The sequence below is a fragment of the Purpureocillium lilacinum genome (assembly GCF_023168085.1).
Source record: "Purpureocillium lilacinum CBS 284.36 DNA, scaffold_1, whole genome shotgun sequence".
Classification (NCBI taxonomy): Eukaryota; Fungi; Ascomycota; class Sordariomycetes; order Hypocreales; family Ophiocordycipitaceae; genus Purpureocillium; species Purpureocillium lilacinum.
In genome coordinates, this window is record NW_027072111.1 from 3,692,329 (window position 1) to 3,707,398 (window position 15,070).

General features: G+C 59.2%; 2 protein-coding genes across 2 annotated transcripts; both read left to right on the forward strand.

The window, feature by feature from the left end:
• Positions 1-3,464: 3,464 nt before the first annotated feature.
• Positions 3,465-4,990, forward strand: PLICBS_000822 (uncharacterized protein; the record flags this gene model as incomplete). The annotated part of the gene is made up of 7 exons (XM_065599669.1): positions 3,465-3,522; positions 3,576-3,786; positions 3,844-3,892; positions 3,958-3,971; positions 4,172-4,245; positions 4,316-4,638; positions 4,694-4,990. The coding sequence occupies 7 exons, from the start codon at positions 3,465-3,467 to the stop codon at positions 4,988-4,990; spliced, it is 1,026 nt and encodes a 341-aa protein (XP_065455741.1).
• Positions 4,991-12,706: 7,716 nt separating this feature from the next.
• On the forward strand, positions 12,707-14,091 carry PLICBS_000823 (uncharacterized protein; the record flags this gene model as incomplete). The annotated part of the gene is made up of 3 exons (XM_018318134.1): positions 12,707-12,789; positions 12,846-13,705; positions 13,778-14,091. 3 exons carry the CDS (start codon positions 12,707-12,709, stop codon positions 14,089-14,091), a joined length of 1,257 nt encoding a protein of 418 aa, XP_018183659.1.
• Positions 14,092-15,070: the final 979 nt, after the last annotated feature.

Sequence of the window (15,070 nt, forward strand, 5' to 3'; positions counted from 1 at the left end):
CTTTTCTCGTTACACCCCTCGCAGGGTCATTGGGCATCGTCGACGGCCGAAACAGTGGCCTCCGGATCTGTGGCATCGCAGATCCTCTTGCGCGGTTCCACGAAACTACGAGACGCAGCTTCCGTCCTTCCCTTCCCGCCAGGATCAACATCGCCGGAGGGAGGGAGGGTGCCCATCGCCAAATGCAACCCCTCTTGGACCGCCAACCTGCCATTCTGCTAGCTCAAGTGAACGTTGGCTCGTGGCAGTCAGCGGGGAAGCCCTTTTCTTTCCCCAGACTCCCCCGGACTTGCATCCTGCAGAGGCGTGTGTGAACCAAGTTTCGCCCAAACGTTGGCATGTGTGGAATGATGTGTGTGTGTGTGTGTGTGTGTGTGTCCGTCTGTCCCGTCCTGGCTGTCTCGAAAGCTGGGGACCCCAGGAAAAGAAAAAAGGGCAAAAACCAACCCCTGCGCGCCTTGTGTGGGGGGCTGCCTATCCTCGTCGGAATCCTGTCAAGCACAAGCCACGACTGGCGCTGCCATTGGCTTGCAGGGTGCCAATCGATAGTGCGCTGCCAGATCGAAAAGCCTCGCCAAGGGCGGCCTGTCTGTCATTCTCTTATCAGCGGCCCCCAAACCAGCCCCTTGCGGTGGCTTCGTCATGGCCCTCGCAGCGCCTCTCGCGGCAGTCTCGCCAGACTCCGCGTTGTATGCCCCTTAACGATGGTCTCGAGCAATCTACCGCTCGAATCGCTGCCCCAAGCGGAACGAGTCGCGTCGTGTGTTCTCGCCAGGACCGGCCAGCTGCCGTCTTGAGCCGACACCCTGTCTAGCTGGTTTAGGCAATTCCGGGGCCCAATCTCAGATCTTCATGACGCTCCCTGTCGCCGCCTTGGAGAAAGTGGCAGGCGGCTCCGTCGCGGGGAAGTCCGGCCGGGGCGCCGAGGGTGGGCTCGCTGCACCACGGCCTGGGTAGCTGGCACGCTATGTCGTGGTGCCACCATCACCAGATGCAACATGGGCGGGACGCCAAAGGTCTGGGCGCACGAGCGCAATGTACCCGGGGCGCGACTCCCGTCATTGCTTGCCTCGGCTGGCGATCCCTCCTTATCTCCAGGCATACAGTGCTGAGTCGCAATTCCGGAGAGTAGGTGCTGATAGCGATCCGTTCCTTTGCCTATCATCAAGGGCTCCCGGCGGCTGCTGCGAACTGTGCGTGAGTCCCTTGACGGCCTGGAGTCTGGGCATGTGTCTCCGGTCAAGGCTTGCAAGGCCAGTTGCCAGATACGCATGCAGGAGCAGCACCAGCCGCCCCGGACCCGAGGACTTGGTTTGAGCCCTGCGTCTGCTCAGCTTCCAAATGCGGATAATCGTGGTTTAGGGTCAGCCTTCCGCCCTCCGACTGCCTGGTCTCGTCGCTTCACTTTCGAGAACCGCAGCACGTATCAATGGTTTGCGTGCTCGGTGGCCCCCATGCCGTGTCGAATTCCGTCAAGGGTGGCCGCCCGCGTCCCTTGGCTCGGCGGTGGCTGCAGAGGCAATTCCACGTCCGTCCTGTGGTCAGTCCCCCTCGCGAACCTTTTGCTCTCTCCACCCCTCGCGGGCGGGCTGGCTGATGCTCTTGCCATCGCGCTGGTGCCGCCAAGGGGAGTCCAGTCCACAACGCCTTGCCTCTTTCACGTGTGATTCTCCAGAGACATCAAGAACTTTTTGGCACCGCAAAGTCCGTAGCGGACCAAGACAAGCAGGGCCATCCCTAAGTTAGTGCGCGCAAACACCGTCCGTGCTGGGCCAAAGCGAGCCTCCAAAGCCGCCCACGTGCCGTCCAGCAATCACAGAGTGCGGGGCTCCGCTCGGGGGGCTCGGCGACCGACTGTGGCGGCGACGGCCTCCAATAACCGAGATCACCCCTCGGGGTCGCCGGACCACCGTCCCTGTTGAGCCGCCGGGCCGTCGATTGCTCCATAGCCTCATTACGCGGAGTGTCCCTCGGTCGGTCCTGGTTGCCCTCGGATGCTGAGGCGGACAGGGCCAAAGCTATCCCACCGCAAAGCCCCGTGCTCTCTGGGGTCTGGAGTCTGCATCCCAGGTCTTGGTCGTACCCCGTGGAGTGCAGGCCCACATGGAGCGGCGATTGATAACGACAAGATCCCGGTCCCTTCTCTCTTGCCCTTTGTAGCGATTGCGGAAAGCCCCAGCGTGATTGCTTCATTTGGTCGCTCCAGGCCGCCGGGGGCGTGTCGTGCTCAGGCGTGCTTTTGCGGGGAACCGGCCGGCTGGCCTCTCTGTCCCACCATGCCTCCCTATTCTTGAGCAACCTTGTCTGACCAGAGCTCATTGTCGCAGGTGGAAAGCCATGCCGACACCGACCGGAACGCATTTCAACACGTTACATGCAAAAGCCTGCACTTTTCGTACAGCAGCGCAGGGGTCTCGTCGGTGGTCGGGTGCGACCCGATCGCACAGTAAATCTCGTGGCGTGCGAACACCGTCAGCGAGCGTTTCCCTTTGTCTGTCTGCACAAGGGGAACTTGTCAGCGTGTCCTGATCTGGTCAAGCGGGCATGGCGACAGCAGGTGTGGGAGAGCTCGGTATGGAAAGACCAGGGTCGGGCATCCAGAAAAAGCAGCCAAGTGGTTCTGACGACACCTGATGCCAGCCCTGGTTTGCTGATCCAGTCGGTCCCGTCTGTAGCCGTTTGGTTCCGCTGTCCACGGCGGGGGCGAAGAGCAAGTTGAACTTTTTGCAACCTTGTCATTGAGCTGAGATGCAGCCCAGCAACCTTGCTGTCTGACGCCACGACGGGTAGTCTGCTGACATGCCGATCCGAAACATCGCGGCGGCCAGGAGCTGGCGAGGAGGAGATCCGTCGTGCGAACAGACGCATAAGGCAGCCATGGAGGGACTAGACTGTGCTGTCCATGCGCCTCACCGCTTGTAGCAGATTCTGCACTGATGCGATGCACATCGTGATCCAGTTTGACGCAGGTCCGGGGATCGTTCCGCGTAAAACACATGCACTGTAGTCGTGGAATGTACCATGGTAGCACTTACATCACGGAATATTGGCCTCCGCAAAAAGTACATTGGCGCCAACCGCGGGTGTCGGAAGTCACAGGTGCAGGTGCTGAACAGGCGCGTCTTAGGAGGGCGGATGACTTACACTCGGACGAAGTCATGCATGGCTAGCCCGGCATCTGGCCCGACGGAAAGTCGCCCGGTCGTGCTCATGGCCCGACTCGGTGCCCAGAAGAAAATTTCAAGAGGTGTTGGGATGATTTCAAATTTTCGGGCGGCCTCACGCGAAATTCAAGATCACTGACTGCTCAGTTACGACAAGAAGCCTCATTGTGCCTTCCTGCTTTCGTTGGTGTTGCTTCATCACGTGAGCTCGCGTTCTAGTTCGCGCCCCGACCTCCATGACTGTCAACCCGAACACGACTTCAGACATGACATCCCGCCCTGCACACGTGCCCACGAATGATGGATTACCATTTCATCCACGGGCATGACATCTCGAGTTTTGACGCGCCCGGAGCTCGTAGGTTCATTCGCCCTCTCATCAGGCTGAAGGCCGGCTGACTCGCGCCCCAGATCGACTTCCCACGGTAGCGGCGTCGCAGGCGCTCGACGAGCTCGAGCATAACGCAAGGGTCGGAATTGTGACTGGCTTGGATAGCCTTGATCGAGCACTTTGCGGACCAGAAACGGCGGATTCTCCTGATGCAGCCTCTCAGGGCACCATCAAACGTGGCCAGGTGACGGAGATATGGGGTCCCCCTGGTACAGGAAAAACCGCCTTGGCGTAAGGGAACGACCCGTTGCACCAATCGTCCGCTCACGACGCTGATCTGGGGCGCAGACTTCAGATGACCGCCAACGCTATCTGCAGCGGCAACGATGTGGTGTGGGTAGGTCGGTCACGTCGACTCCCTTCTTGAAATTGGCTCATGGCAGCTGACAAGCGACTGTATAGACTGCCTCCAAAAGGTGCACAAGCAGCGAGTGGCAAGGACTGTCAAAGCGGTTCAAGCTGCTAGGCAACGGGCTGGCTCGCCCGGGGACGGTTCCTCAATAGACTGGACCAGGTTCAAACACTACTCGTGTTTCACACTCCCTCACCTCATGGCTCTTATATCTCGTCCGACGCATGAGATGGTGAGCTCGGGCGTCTCTTTAATTATAATCAGCTCCGCATCTGCGCTATTCAACTCAGCGCTGCCCAAGGCCCAGGATGTCAAGCAAGGCTTCAAAGCCGGCAAAGGTGAGGCAGTGGCACCTAGGAGACCCGAACAGGATCCCTTGAAGTTGACGACTAATTTGCGCCGGGATAGGCCCCACGTCGTCGGTGAAACGACAACAGTGCCTGCGTCACGTCATGGACGCGTTACGGAAACTAGCTGCTACCAGAAACTGTGCCGTCGTAGTGCTATCGCAGTGTGCGACGCGGATGCAATCGGAGCAGGGCGCTACGTTGGTCCCGGCAGTCAATGCCACAGTGTGGGAGCAGGGCATATCGACTCGGATCGTCCTCTTCAGAGACTGGGCCTGGGACGACAAGAAACTGCGCGGGGTATTCTTGGCCGGTCTTGAGAAGCTCGACGGCAAGGCAATCCAAGGGGGCGTCGAGCACGTTTGCGCATTTAAGGTTGAAGCTGTACGTCTTGGCTCCGGCTACAGGCCCAGACGGCGGACAAGTGCTAACGCCACAGGCGCAGACCGGATCTACTAGCATCGCGTACGATGCCGCCAGTAAATTCTCGGTAGGGTCTGCAGATCCGGGACGTCATAAGCGAAAGCTGGGGCAGACGGAGCTGGAAGTGCCTGACAGCGAAGACGACGAAGACTACGGCTGGGCAGACGAGGACGAGGACTCGATGCCTGCTCCACCGCCACAATGGCAGGGCAGCGAGGACATCTTGCTTGGCCACGAGGTTGGCCGAGGCGACGACAGCACCTGTGCGGACAGCGAGGAGGACGAGGGGAGTGCCACGGGGTGCAGTGATTAAGCGCCGGCGAAGCGCCGAAGTCGTCGACGCTGCGCTCCCTTGGCTCCATGTCGTGGATGGGGCGTGGTCCACCGAGCCTCAGCGAAATCACGGTGGGCTGGCTGCGAGTCGTGCGGGCGGCGACGAAGCAAGGGGAGGGGACGGGGATTCCGGCCACGACGACGACACGAAAGCGGCGAGTCGAGCGGTGCCCAAAACAAAGACGAGCTCGCAGACGCGTCTGTACTCGCTTATTACTCGCACAACGAAGGAGACGGGGCCCCGGAGGCGCACGGCAGAGCGCGGCAAGGCTTTCGAAACAGCAAACGCGGCATTGCAACAATGGCCCTGATTCAAGGTTCCTAACAATTATCGTGGTCGCCTCTCGGCGAATCGTCGGGGCGCGCGGCCAGGCGGCGGAGGCGGGGGGCGTTGGGCTGGGAGGTCGGTCAAAGCCCGGCTCAGCGAGGGCTTCGTCATGGGCAGCCAAGCCAGCGCCAGCGCCAGAACGACGCCCACATGCTTCTGGAAGGGCTAAAAATTTCTCTGATGGCATCATGGACAAGCCAAGTGCCAGCCCGGTGCCCCACCGGCGATACGGTTGAGGTTTTCAAGCCCATTCCCAGCAGGGCACGCAAAGCACCTTGGGCACCCCACCTCTGCGTCGACGGCGGAAGTACCTGTGGGGAGGAGGTACATTGTTGAATTTTGCGCTCCGCGCTGGGCTGGTCGATCTGCTCCACGTTTTTGGTCGAGCCACGCCCGCGTCATTCCCAGCCCTATTGCATGTGAATCGGGGGAGGGGTGCGATTGGTGGCCGGGCATCGCATCGCAGCCTCTGGTTCTCGCTTGGGCTGCTTGCTTGCTTGCTTGCTTGCTTGCTTGCTTGCTTGCTTGCTTGCTTGCCTGCCTGCCTGCTTGCTGCCAGGGGCCCGCGCTGCTGTCGTGTCGTGGTGTCCGTCTGCTCGGCCGCCTGCCCTGCCCTGCCCGGGCTGCCGTGGGCTGACCTGACCTTGGCCGCGAGCTGCTGGGGAGCTGGGGACCCGGGGCGGCGCTCCAATTCGCTCGCGACGCCGGTTGTCGTTGCATGACGGTGGAGAAGGCATTGGCTCCAGCTGTCGCAGACACGGGGCTAGAAAAGCGCGCACGGCATGGCACGGCATGGCTCGCCGCCTGGCTGAAGGACGAGGCTTCTGCTCTGCATGCTGGACACCGCCTTTGTGTCGGCCCAACTCCAACTCCAGCATGGTCCCTGTGTCGCCTGGGCCGTTGGGCCAGGATGAGTCACGTCGCTTGGCGGGTGGCTCGCGAGCCGTGATTTTGTCGACAACAGTCCACGCGTGTCATGGTCCATTGCGGTTGCGAATCGCGCGGCGACGGCGAAAGGGAGAGAGGCATTACGTACAAATTAGGTATAACTCCAACCCTCTGCCGCCGGCCTGCCCAGTGTGCCAGTATTGCCCTTTCCTTCCTGGATCGGATCTCAGCGCGCCTGCTGGTGGACGATCCCCTCCGGCTTTAGCTGCCGGCGACAGGCGACGGGGGGGATTTGCATGCATGCTCGCACATCGGTACGACCCTGCCACCGTGCCGTGCTCGTACACACACAGTCGACGGACGGTTTGCCGGCGACCCGCACGCGGAGGAGGGTGCATGACGGACAAGCAAGCTATGGAGGGAATGTTGCCTTGTTCTCGGGCAACTTGGAACCGTACCTACAGTAGACACGGCAACTGTGTGTGCTCCAGGTATTATGTATGGTGCAGGAGACTCTCGCGTGCAAATAGATCACAATACAACCAGCAGGCAAACACAATCGACTGCGATGCTTCGTTGCAGCGAGCCCCAGACAGACGGACAAACCAAGGAGGCGCATCGCACTCGCGCCATCCGCGGCTGCCTGGCCCGCCCTTATCGACAGACAGACAGAGTACACTCACTCCCAACCCCCATGCCGGCGTTTTAATCCCCCGCAATCGCAATCACGGGGGTCCAAGCTTTCCCGGCGTGCTCGCCCAGCGCCCGTCCATAGGTGACTCTCGGACGCAAACAAGGGGGAGGGGAGCCCGGCGATGAGCTGTGCGTGCGTATCTTTGTGTGCGAGAATGCGCACATCGCAGTATCTTATCGGGGGCTGGCTGGCCCAGCGGCGGCCTCTGCTCGTGAGATATGCCATTGTGCTGTATGGCCGCATGCTCGGGGCCGACAGGGGGAGGGAGAGGGAGAGATATGCACATGTCAAATGATAGTCACCACTCACTCCCTCACTCACTCACTCACTGCCAGTCCCTCGTCTCAACGGAGACCGCCGTCAATGCGCCTCATCAGAAGCACCAGCCCACCCCTTCAACACCGACAACTTCCAGGCCGTACCATAAAGCCCCAGTGCTTCATCCGCACCTGCGGCATGTACATTGCCAGGAGAACATTTACATCCAGGCCCAAGTGGCACGTAGTATTTCGGTAAGTGGGTGGGCATCTGATCGATGAAAGGGGCGGACGAGTGGGCTCATTGTCGTCGTCGACGGGCGCGCAACGCAAACGCCCAGATCAACCTGCGACGTACCCGCCCCGCTACTGCCACCTTTCTTTCCCTATGTTGCCTCCCCCAGGATTGATGAGGCGGGCTGGTGAAACCCAGAGCGGCGGGGAGGAGGACGAGGAGGGGTCGGGGCGTGGCCGCTGGACGGTCGAGGCGCGGGTCGAGCAGGGGGCGCGGGTCCGATCCTGGGGTTGTGAGGAGCGCGGCCAACTCTACGGGCCCCGGTGTGCCTTTTCAGTGCAGTATTTGGCGTGCTATAGGGTGTGGTGATGCCTTTCCGCCTCGCGGCATCGGGCGCCTTGCCAAGCGGGGGGAGGCAGTGGCAAAGGGAGTTGCTCTCTCTTCAAGTGCACTTGTGCGCAGATGTCTCTGCCGCAAGCGCATATATGCTTCGTGCATGCAGTTGCAACCCTCCCACGACGCCACTGTATGTGGCTGCCCAAGAGGGCCTGCGAATGCCGAGAGGCGGTACAGACGTGCAGTTATGCGCGGTGGCTGAAGCTGCGCGTGCATGAGGAGCTGAACTCAACGGGGGCGTCCCCGACGTTCTTCGCACAAAGTAAAGGCGCCCCCTCCCCTTCCCAGCCAAGGGGTCCAAGGGGCAAAGCAAAGCCAAGCCAGGGACAAAGCGAAAGCCGCAGAAGATCAAGGAAGCTACATGGGCACTTGCTGTACATTACGACGACGTGGTTCACATTGTAGGGAGGAGAAAAGAGAGGGGGGCGTGTCTGCACGAGTAACAACCCTGTCCGGCAGGCGGATATGCGACTCTCGCGTCCGATGGATGAGGGCGTGAGTTGGTCCGATCGTTGCGCATGGCACGGGGCAATCCTCCCGACGACCGCCGCCGCGGGGCGTGCAAGATGCAAAACGGCATTGCGCGTACGAGTACGAAGTACTACAGTACGCACGAGAAGACAAGCCTTGGACAGCGCGGCGAGCCGGTCCATGGGTTTCGAAGCCCTGGTCGGCCGAGATCTCGGTTCAGGTCGGGTTGTTTCATCCCTTGACCACCACCGCCAGGGGAGAACATCAGCCGACCCGCGAGAGGCCGTGGCATGATGTTATCGTGGTGCCACCGGAGCGGCGGACAGCATCAGCAGTTCAGGCCCCCGCCCGCTCCGCACGCCGCCAGCCATTCCGGGACCGAACGTCGCGGAGCTCCAGCGATTGTTAGGGCGGCGTTGGGGACCAGAATGCCGCGCCGGGTCGGCTCGCGATGGGTTCGGTCCGGCATGCCATGCGTTGGGCTTCGCCGCGGGACGAGGGCGGGCGATGAGTTGACAACTGCCCCGTGGGGAAAGTATGAGCCATACTTACGTATTGTGCAGCGAATATGCCGGCTGCCAGCGTCCATCTCGGCCGCCTGTTCTCCGTCGAGCCAAGCCATTATCTGACGGCGCCGCGTACGACGGTGCAGCCTGCGGTCTGTCCGTCGGCGCGGCAATCGCCTGGGGGGCGGCGTCGTTCGGGGGCTCACGGCCGGCTGGTGTCGGCACTTGCAGATCTTCCGCGTCTCCTTCTCGTGCGTCGCACGACAGACAGACAGACTGACGACGGGTTTTGGGGCTGCAGCATCTTGCAGCGGCGGCCAAGGGCAGGGCAGCACGACGAGCCGGGGGTCGCGCCCGTCCAGGGCCTGGCGCCGACCGGACACCCCCGTCGGCGGCGGGCGGTCCCTTGAAGGGGCCAAGGACAACGGGAGTCGGCGTGTGGAGATGCCATCTGGTGATGCGTCCTCCGTCCGTCACGCCACCGCCTTCCGCAGACTGCACGGTTGCAAGTCATAATGCCCTTCCGGGGCCAGGGTCCGGACGCTTACATCTCCAGCAGGCCGCCGAATCTCGAAGCCCTCTACTAAGAGCTGGGCAGAGACCGGCCAGCGAGAGGTCTCGGGTGACGCCCTACTCGCTGGGACATTTCCCTGGCATCTCGCTCTCTCCAAGCTTCAGTGTCTGACGGCTGGTGACTGCAGCGTCCGAGGCACGTTTTATATAGCTATTGCCACTCTTGCCTGGCCGAACCCGGGACAGGGCGTTAATACTATTACTATTATACCCTGCTAAGCTTATACTTGCCTTATATATAAAAGATTCACCTTCTTTATTTTTATAAAATTAAAGTTTAAAGTTTAAAGAGCTTAAGTAATAGTATATTAATAAGGTACTAAAATATACTTAGATACTTAAGAGTTATATGAGCCCTCTAATAGTAGTTCTTAGGCATTCCATGCTGAAGTCTTGTAATAATACAACCACGGAATTTCTCGTCTCTAGATACCGTAACTATGTCGTCTTCGTATAGTGGGTCAAGGATGTTGAGACAGAATTTATAGATTCTATCGCAAAGCTCCTTGTTTTTACCCTCAAAACATTTGTCCGGGAGGGTATGCTGGTCGTACCACTTTTTCGCCTCGCGAAGTGTGAACGGGAGGCCCGCCGCTGTTTTGCTTGGAAGCGGTTGGTGAGGGTCGCGGATGAGCGGGTCGTTCATGTCGGTGGCCTCGCCGGCCTTTCCTCCTTGAATTGGAGTGGCGAGGGTCAGGCCTTGGACGAGAGCGAAAAGAACAATTGAGGCCTTCATGGTGTACGTTTGGTGTTTATTGCGTTTTGGTGCTTGTTGCGTTTGGTGCTTATTGCGTTCAGTGCTTATTGCGTTTGGTGCTTGTTGCGTTTGGTGCGATTGGATGAGACTGTGCAGGATGAAAGACATCTAGAGGTCGGATTCGACTACCTCTTATATAGTAGAATACTATGGTGAAGTCATACGATACTAGAGTTATGGGCATGAAGACTTATCTTCCCGAGATAATGTTTCAATGCTAGCTCAGTTCATCCCAGAGAGAGCATTGATATCGCCGCGAACGCTGGGCATAAACGCGGACAATGCTGAGGAATCGATTTTGACCAACACACCGCCAGCAATTGAGAAGCAGCGGCCAAAGTCCATGGATGTGCGGCAGGATTCGGGGACCCCGTTTGCGGGGCCGGACACGGTGTTGCGCGCACCATAACAGGCGGCGTATGCTTCGCCGCAGGATAGAGGCCTGCGTGACTACCTGTGCCGCTCTGCCTTACTGTAGGGAATAGGGGCCCCTTGAGTAGTCATGCAACATGTGCACATATCAACGCCATGTCTTGACAGGAGCACCATCGTGCAAGGGCTCTTCAACGCGACACCCGTCTCTCGGTGTCACGCCCAAGGCTGACGACTGCGGAGCTGCGCATGGTCCATCGTTACTCTTGCTTTGTTGGTATGCACTATGGGATTTCGCTTCAGATGCGCTGATTCTCGGCATTGCCGCATTCTAGACTGCGGACAGTCGCTGAGGGGAGAGAATGGTGGTGACCGACGCGAACAAGGCAAGTCCGACTTTTGAAGTGTCTTATTCTGAGACTGCATTGCGTGCGCAGGTCTCCCTGTATTCATCGCATTTCTCAGTAGCCAAGGAAGAGCAATCCAGAATCGACATTGGTGGTGATGTCCGTCGACGCTGCCGCATCGTGCGCCCGGCTCGATCGGTGCGATATTGCTGGCGGGCGATCGTGACCCTTGTGTCTGGATGAGCGGTGACTGCCCGCCTGGGATCGCTCTCCAGCAAGGCCATAACCTCGTGCAGGGCCTGTTATATTGTCGTGCGCTCCTTGGACCCGACTGCCATGGATTCCAAGCACCACGCTCGCCATGTCTTCGTGGACTTCAACATCGCAACGAGTCTGGTCCGGGTGGGATGTTTTGTTCAGCCTTTGGACGTGGTACTTTACGTAACAGCGAAGGCTTTTGCGTTCCTTACTTTCCTAGTCCTGAAAGCAATCCGCGTCAGTCTCGTGGGAGCGTAGGACCCGCCTGTCTGCTCTTGGGGTATCAAAGGAAGGACTGTCACCCAGGATAATGCAGATGATGCCATCGAATGCGCATGCCGTCTTCCTACCATCATCCGTCGATCCAAGGGCTCTCGGTACAAGCTCCTTCACACGAACATAGCAGTACGGGCGGAGACGTATGCATGAATGGGTCGCTTCTCATTTCACGGCATCAGTTGGAGGGCTGCGTCTTCAGCAACTTGCTCATTTCTCCGCCTGTATTGTCTACTTGAGCTTCCAACATGGTTCAGTAGATGCGTGCAGTCATCTCAAATACGGCCCGAGTAGTGTCGTGGGTCGTGACAGTGATGTGATGGTGGTATGGATGCAGCTATGAACTTGGAGGAGGCGGGAAGTGAACACCGCGAGACTCACTCGGTCTAGGGTAGGCAGATTTGCAAGACGGACACGGGTCGGACGCAACAGCTCACCAGTTTGATACAGCGAGTGTGGAAAACGGACTGTCCCTGAAGAACTGTTCCAGTTCAAAATTGAGCGCCCTGTGAAAACTACGCGGCTTTGCGTATGTTCTCATGCTGTTGACGTGTCTGTACTCGTGTCTCCTTCGTTGGGTGCATCGGGATGTCGTTAGCGACCGTGTGAATCCGTTGGTGTCCGTCAGATCGGTACCAATATCAAAACACTAGAATGAGGCATTTCAGCCTTACCGATGGGAAGTCCATTACTCAATATCCATATACATTTTTGAAGCTCTGTTGAACAAAGGCGTCGCCGGTGCTGCTGGTGGTGTCTTCTCCGTGGTCGAGCTGGGGAAGTGACATGAGCCGCATCCGGGGCATGACATAAGCAGGCCCGGCCAATCAAGAGGCCCTCCCGTTGGTGGTGCCACCGCATGCATTGCCAATGTCCGGAAGCTCCTCTCGCCGCGTCGATTCACGACGACTGGTCATCGGGCATCAACTCTTGCACCGCGCGGCGGCTCGATTCGCACGAATATCGGCGCGCGTGCCATGCGCGTCTGACTGGCTTCAAGAGCAGCCTCAGAAGCCCCAGTCCTGCCCCGAAGACTGGCGCAGCAGGCGCCCTCCCGAGGCATCAGTAAGTCATGTCCTCATTCACCTCACCTCACGCTCTGCGCCTGAATCAAGCCCGCAACTCGCCCGTTCGCTCTGCCTCAGTCAGCGCTCAATGACTGATGCTGGCAATGATGCATGCGTGAGCTAGTTTCACGGCAGCGAGGATGCGAGTGTCGCGGTCGCTTTCATAGTCGTCAGCCGCAGGTCGTCGCCGCGGACGGCAGCCGGTCGACATCTCATACTTCCCCCACCTTGGCATCATAATATTCTGACCCGACTCAAAAGCACTGTCAAAATGTCGACCGAGGCGCCATCAAATGGTGCTGCGGAACCGCCAAAGCCGGCTCCATCCGAGAAGCCGCCCAAGTTCTCGTGGCTGTAGGACCGCCCGGCCGCTTGCATTCGTCGATCACAAGCTGACAGCTGCCCGCCAGCCAACCACACCCAGTCTTTGTCATAATCCTCGTCGGCACCGACGAGCAGCCCTTTGGCATCCAGAAAGATTTCTTGTGCGACCGCTCCGAGTTCTATCGTAAACACTTTGCGGAAAAGCCCGCCGACGAGGCCCTGGAACACGTCGTCAGACTGCCCGACTGCTCCAAAGAAGTGTTTGGTCTGGCACAAAACTACCTGTATACCGGCGTGTTAATTGCCGATGAGTCCAACGTGCCGTCATACGAGTCTTTGGTGGGCCTTTGGAACCTCGGCCACAAGCTCGGCGTCGATGGGCTCTGCGAAAAGACGCTCGATGCCATGAAAGAATGCCGCAGGCTCACCGAGAGAATCCCCGCCACGCCGCTACTCATACAAGTATGGAGGGATACTCCCGAGGGGTCGTCAATTCGGCTCCTGCTCTTGTCTTGGGCGGCAGAATACATGCGGTCTTCCGATGCTCGGGCAGAGTTTGCCAAATCCCTGCCGCAGGAGGTCTTGAGCGAGCTTGTTGTTGCCATGAGCTCATTTGATGCTTCCCCGGCACCACACGCACCGGCGGACTTGCCTGCTGTTGGTGCTCCGGCCGCGTTGCCTAGGAAGAACGTCCACTACCTGGACGAGGCAAGCGACGAGGAGATATTGAATAGCATCAAGAAGAACCGACGGTCAAGCGGACCGCCAGGCGCCGTCGCTTCGCCGCTCGACCCAGCAGCTGCAGGACGCAGAGCTGCTCGGACGGCACTACCAAAGCCACAGAAACGACGGACTAGCGCTGCATTTGTGGACGCGCGCAACTTTACGACGGCACAGAAGTTGGACTTTTGCGCCGATCTACTGAACAGAATGCTTTCAGGTCCTGGTAAGTCATATTTGACATCTATGGCCAATGGCTGCATGATATGCGTCTCTGGCATGCTGAAACTGGGGCTAGGGTTTTGGACACGGCTTGTTGGACCCTTCAAAGATCCTGTTGAGCCAGCCGAGGACGGCGTGCCCGACTACTTCGACAAAGTCAAGCGGCCGATGGATCTTAGCACGATCAAGGCCAAGATGGACCGGCGCGAATACCCCAACGAGGAAGAGTTTGTGCGCGACGTGCGGCAGATTTTTGACAACTGTTTCACGTACTGGAAGAAGGGCGATCCCATGTGGGCGGCCGGGGAGAAGCTGCAGCGGACGTTTGAGGAGAAGTACTCGCACATGAACAAGTGGATTGCCAAGATGGGCGGTGACGAGGGCGAGTGAGCGCAGCAAGTTGTATCGCGAAAGGGTTTCTCTACGGGCACGGCGGATACGACGTCGCACCGCTGGGTTGTACAGTATGAGCGCCTAGGGCCTGTGTGTATATGGTCCGGCAGTGCTGCTGGGGCAGCACGAGGTCTGTACGCTGGAGATGGGACGGAGGGGGGCTCTCGACGGGAAATCTCGCCCTTTGCCACCCACCATGTGAGGACAGCCGGATCTGTTGTGGTTCACGAGGTCCACGAGGGACTGTATAAGTACTACTATTGTACGAAAATAACAGCACAGCATGGCCTTGAAGGGCCTCTTTGACGTGGGGTTACGTGGGACTTTCTTGTGCGTTGGTCTTCGAGTTTGCTGGCCGTGTGGGACAAAGGCGCCGCACTCCCCCATGTCTTTGTGCGCCCATTGCACTGACAATGCGGCTCTGGCCAAGGTGTCTCTCGGAGGGATACTCAACGTCAAGGGGGGGGGGGGGGGGGGGGGGGGGGGGGGAGAGCACAAGAGCTGGTCCGAGCAGGTGGCGGTCTGTCCGCCGAGCCGCCTGACTGCCAGTGCGTCGCGAAGCTTGACTCTGGGGCCAGGCTTCCCCGGATATGGCTCCATCTTTGAGATGAGCAACCCAGTTGCTCCTTGGACCGGGGACGGGGTCCAGCGGGCTGTCCGAGATTAGATCACGTTGTACGGGTAGCAAACGGTACCGGCGTCGCGACCGTCTCGTGTTCATGTGTCCATGTATGGTGACTCGCAGCAAACGATGGGATGGCGTCACGACGGGGTCCGTTGCGCGAGCCCGGGGCGGTGAGCGGCCATGTGCTTGTGCCACCGGCACGTCCAGATCGTCTGCGCGGAGAAGTACTAGATGAGACGGAGTTGACGGTGGGTGGTGGCGGTGTCACGACAGCATGCGGAACATCCTCGCAGGATACATACTGTGCAGTGCCGTTCTAGGAGATAGGAGTAGGCCCTGCTGGCTCGTGCT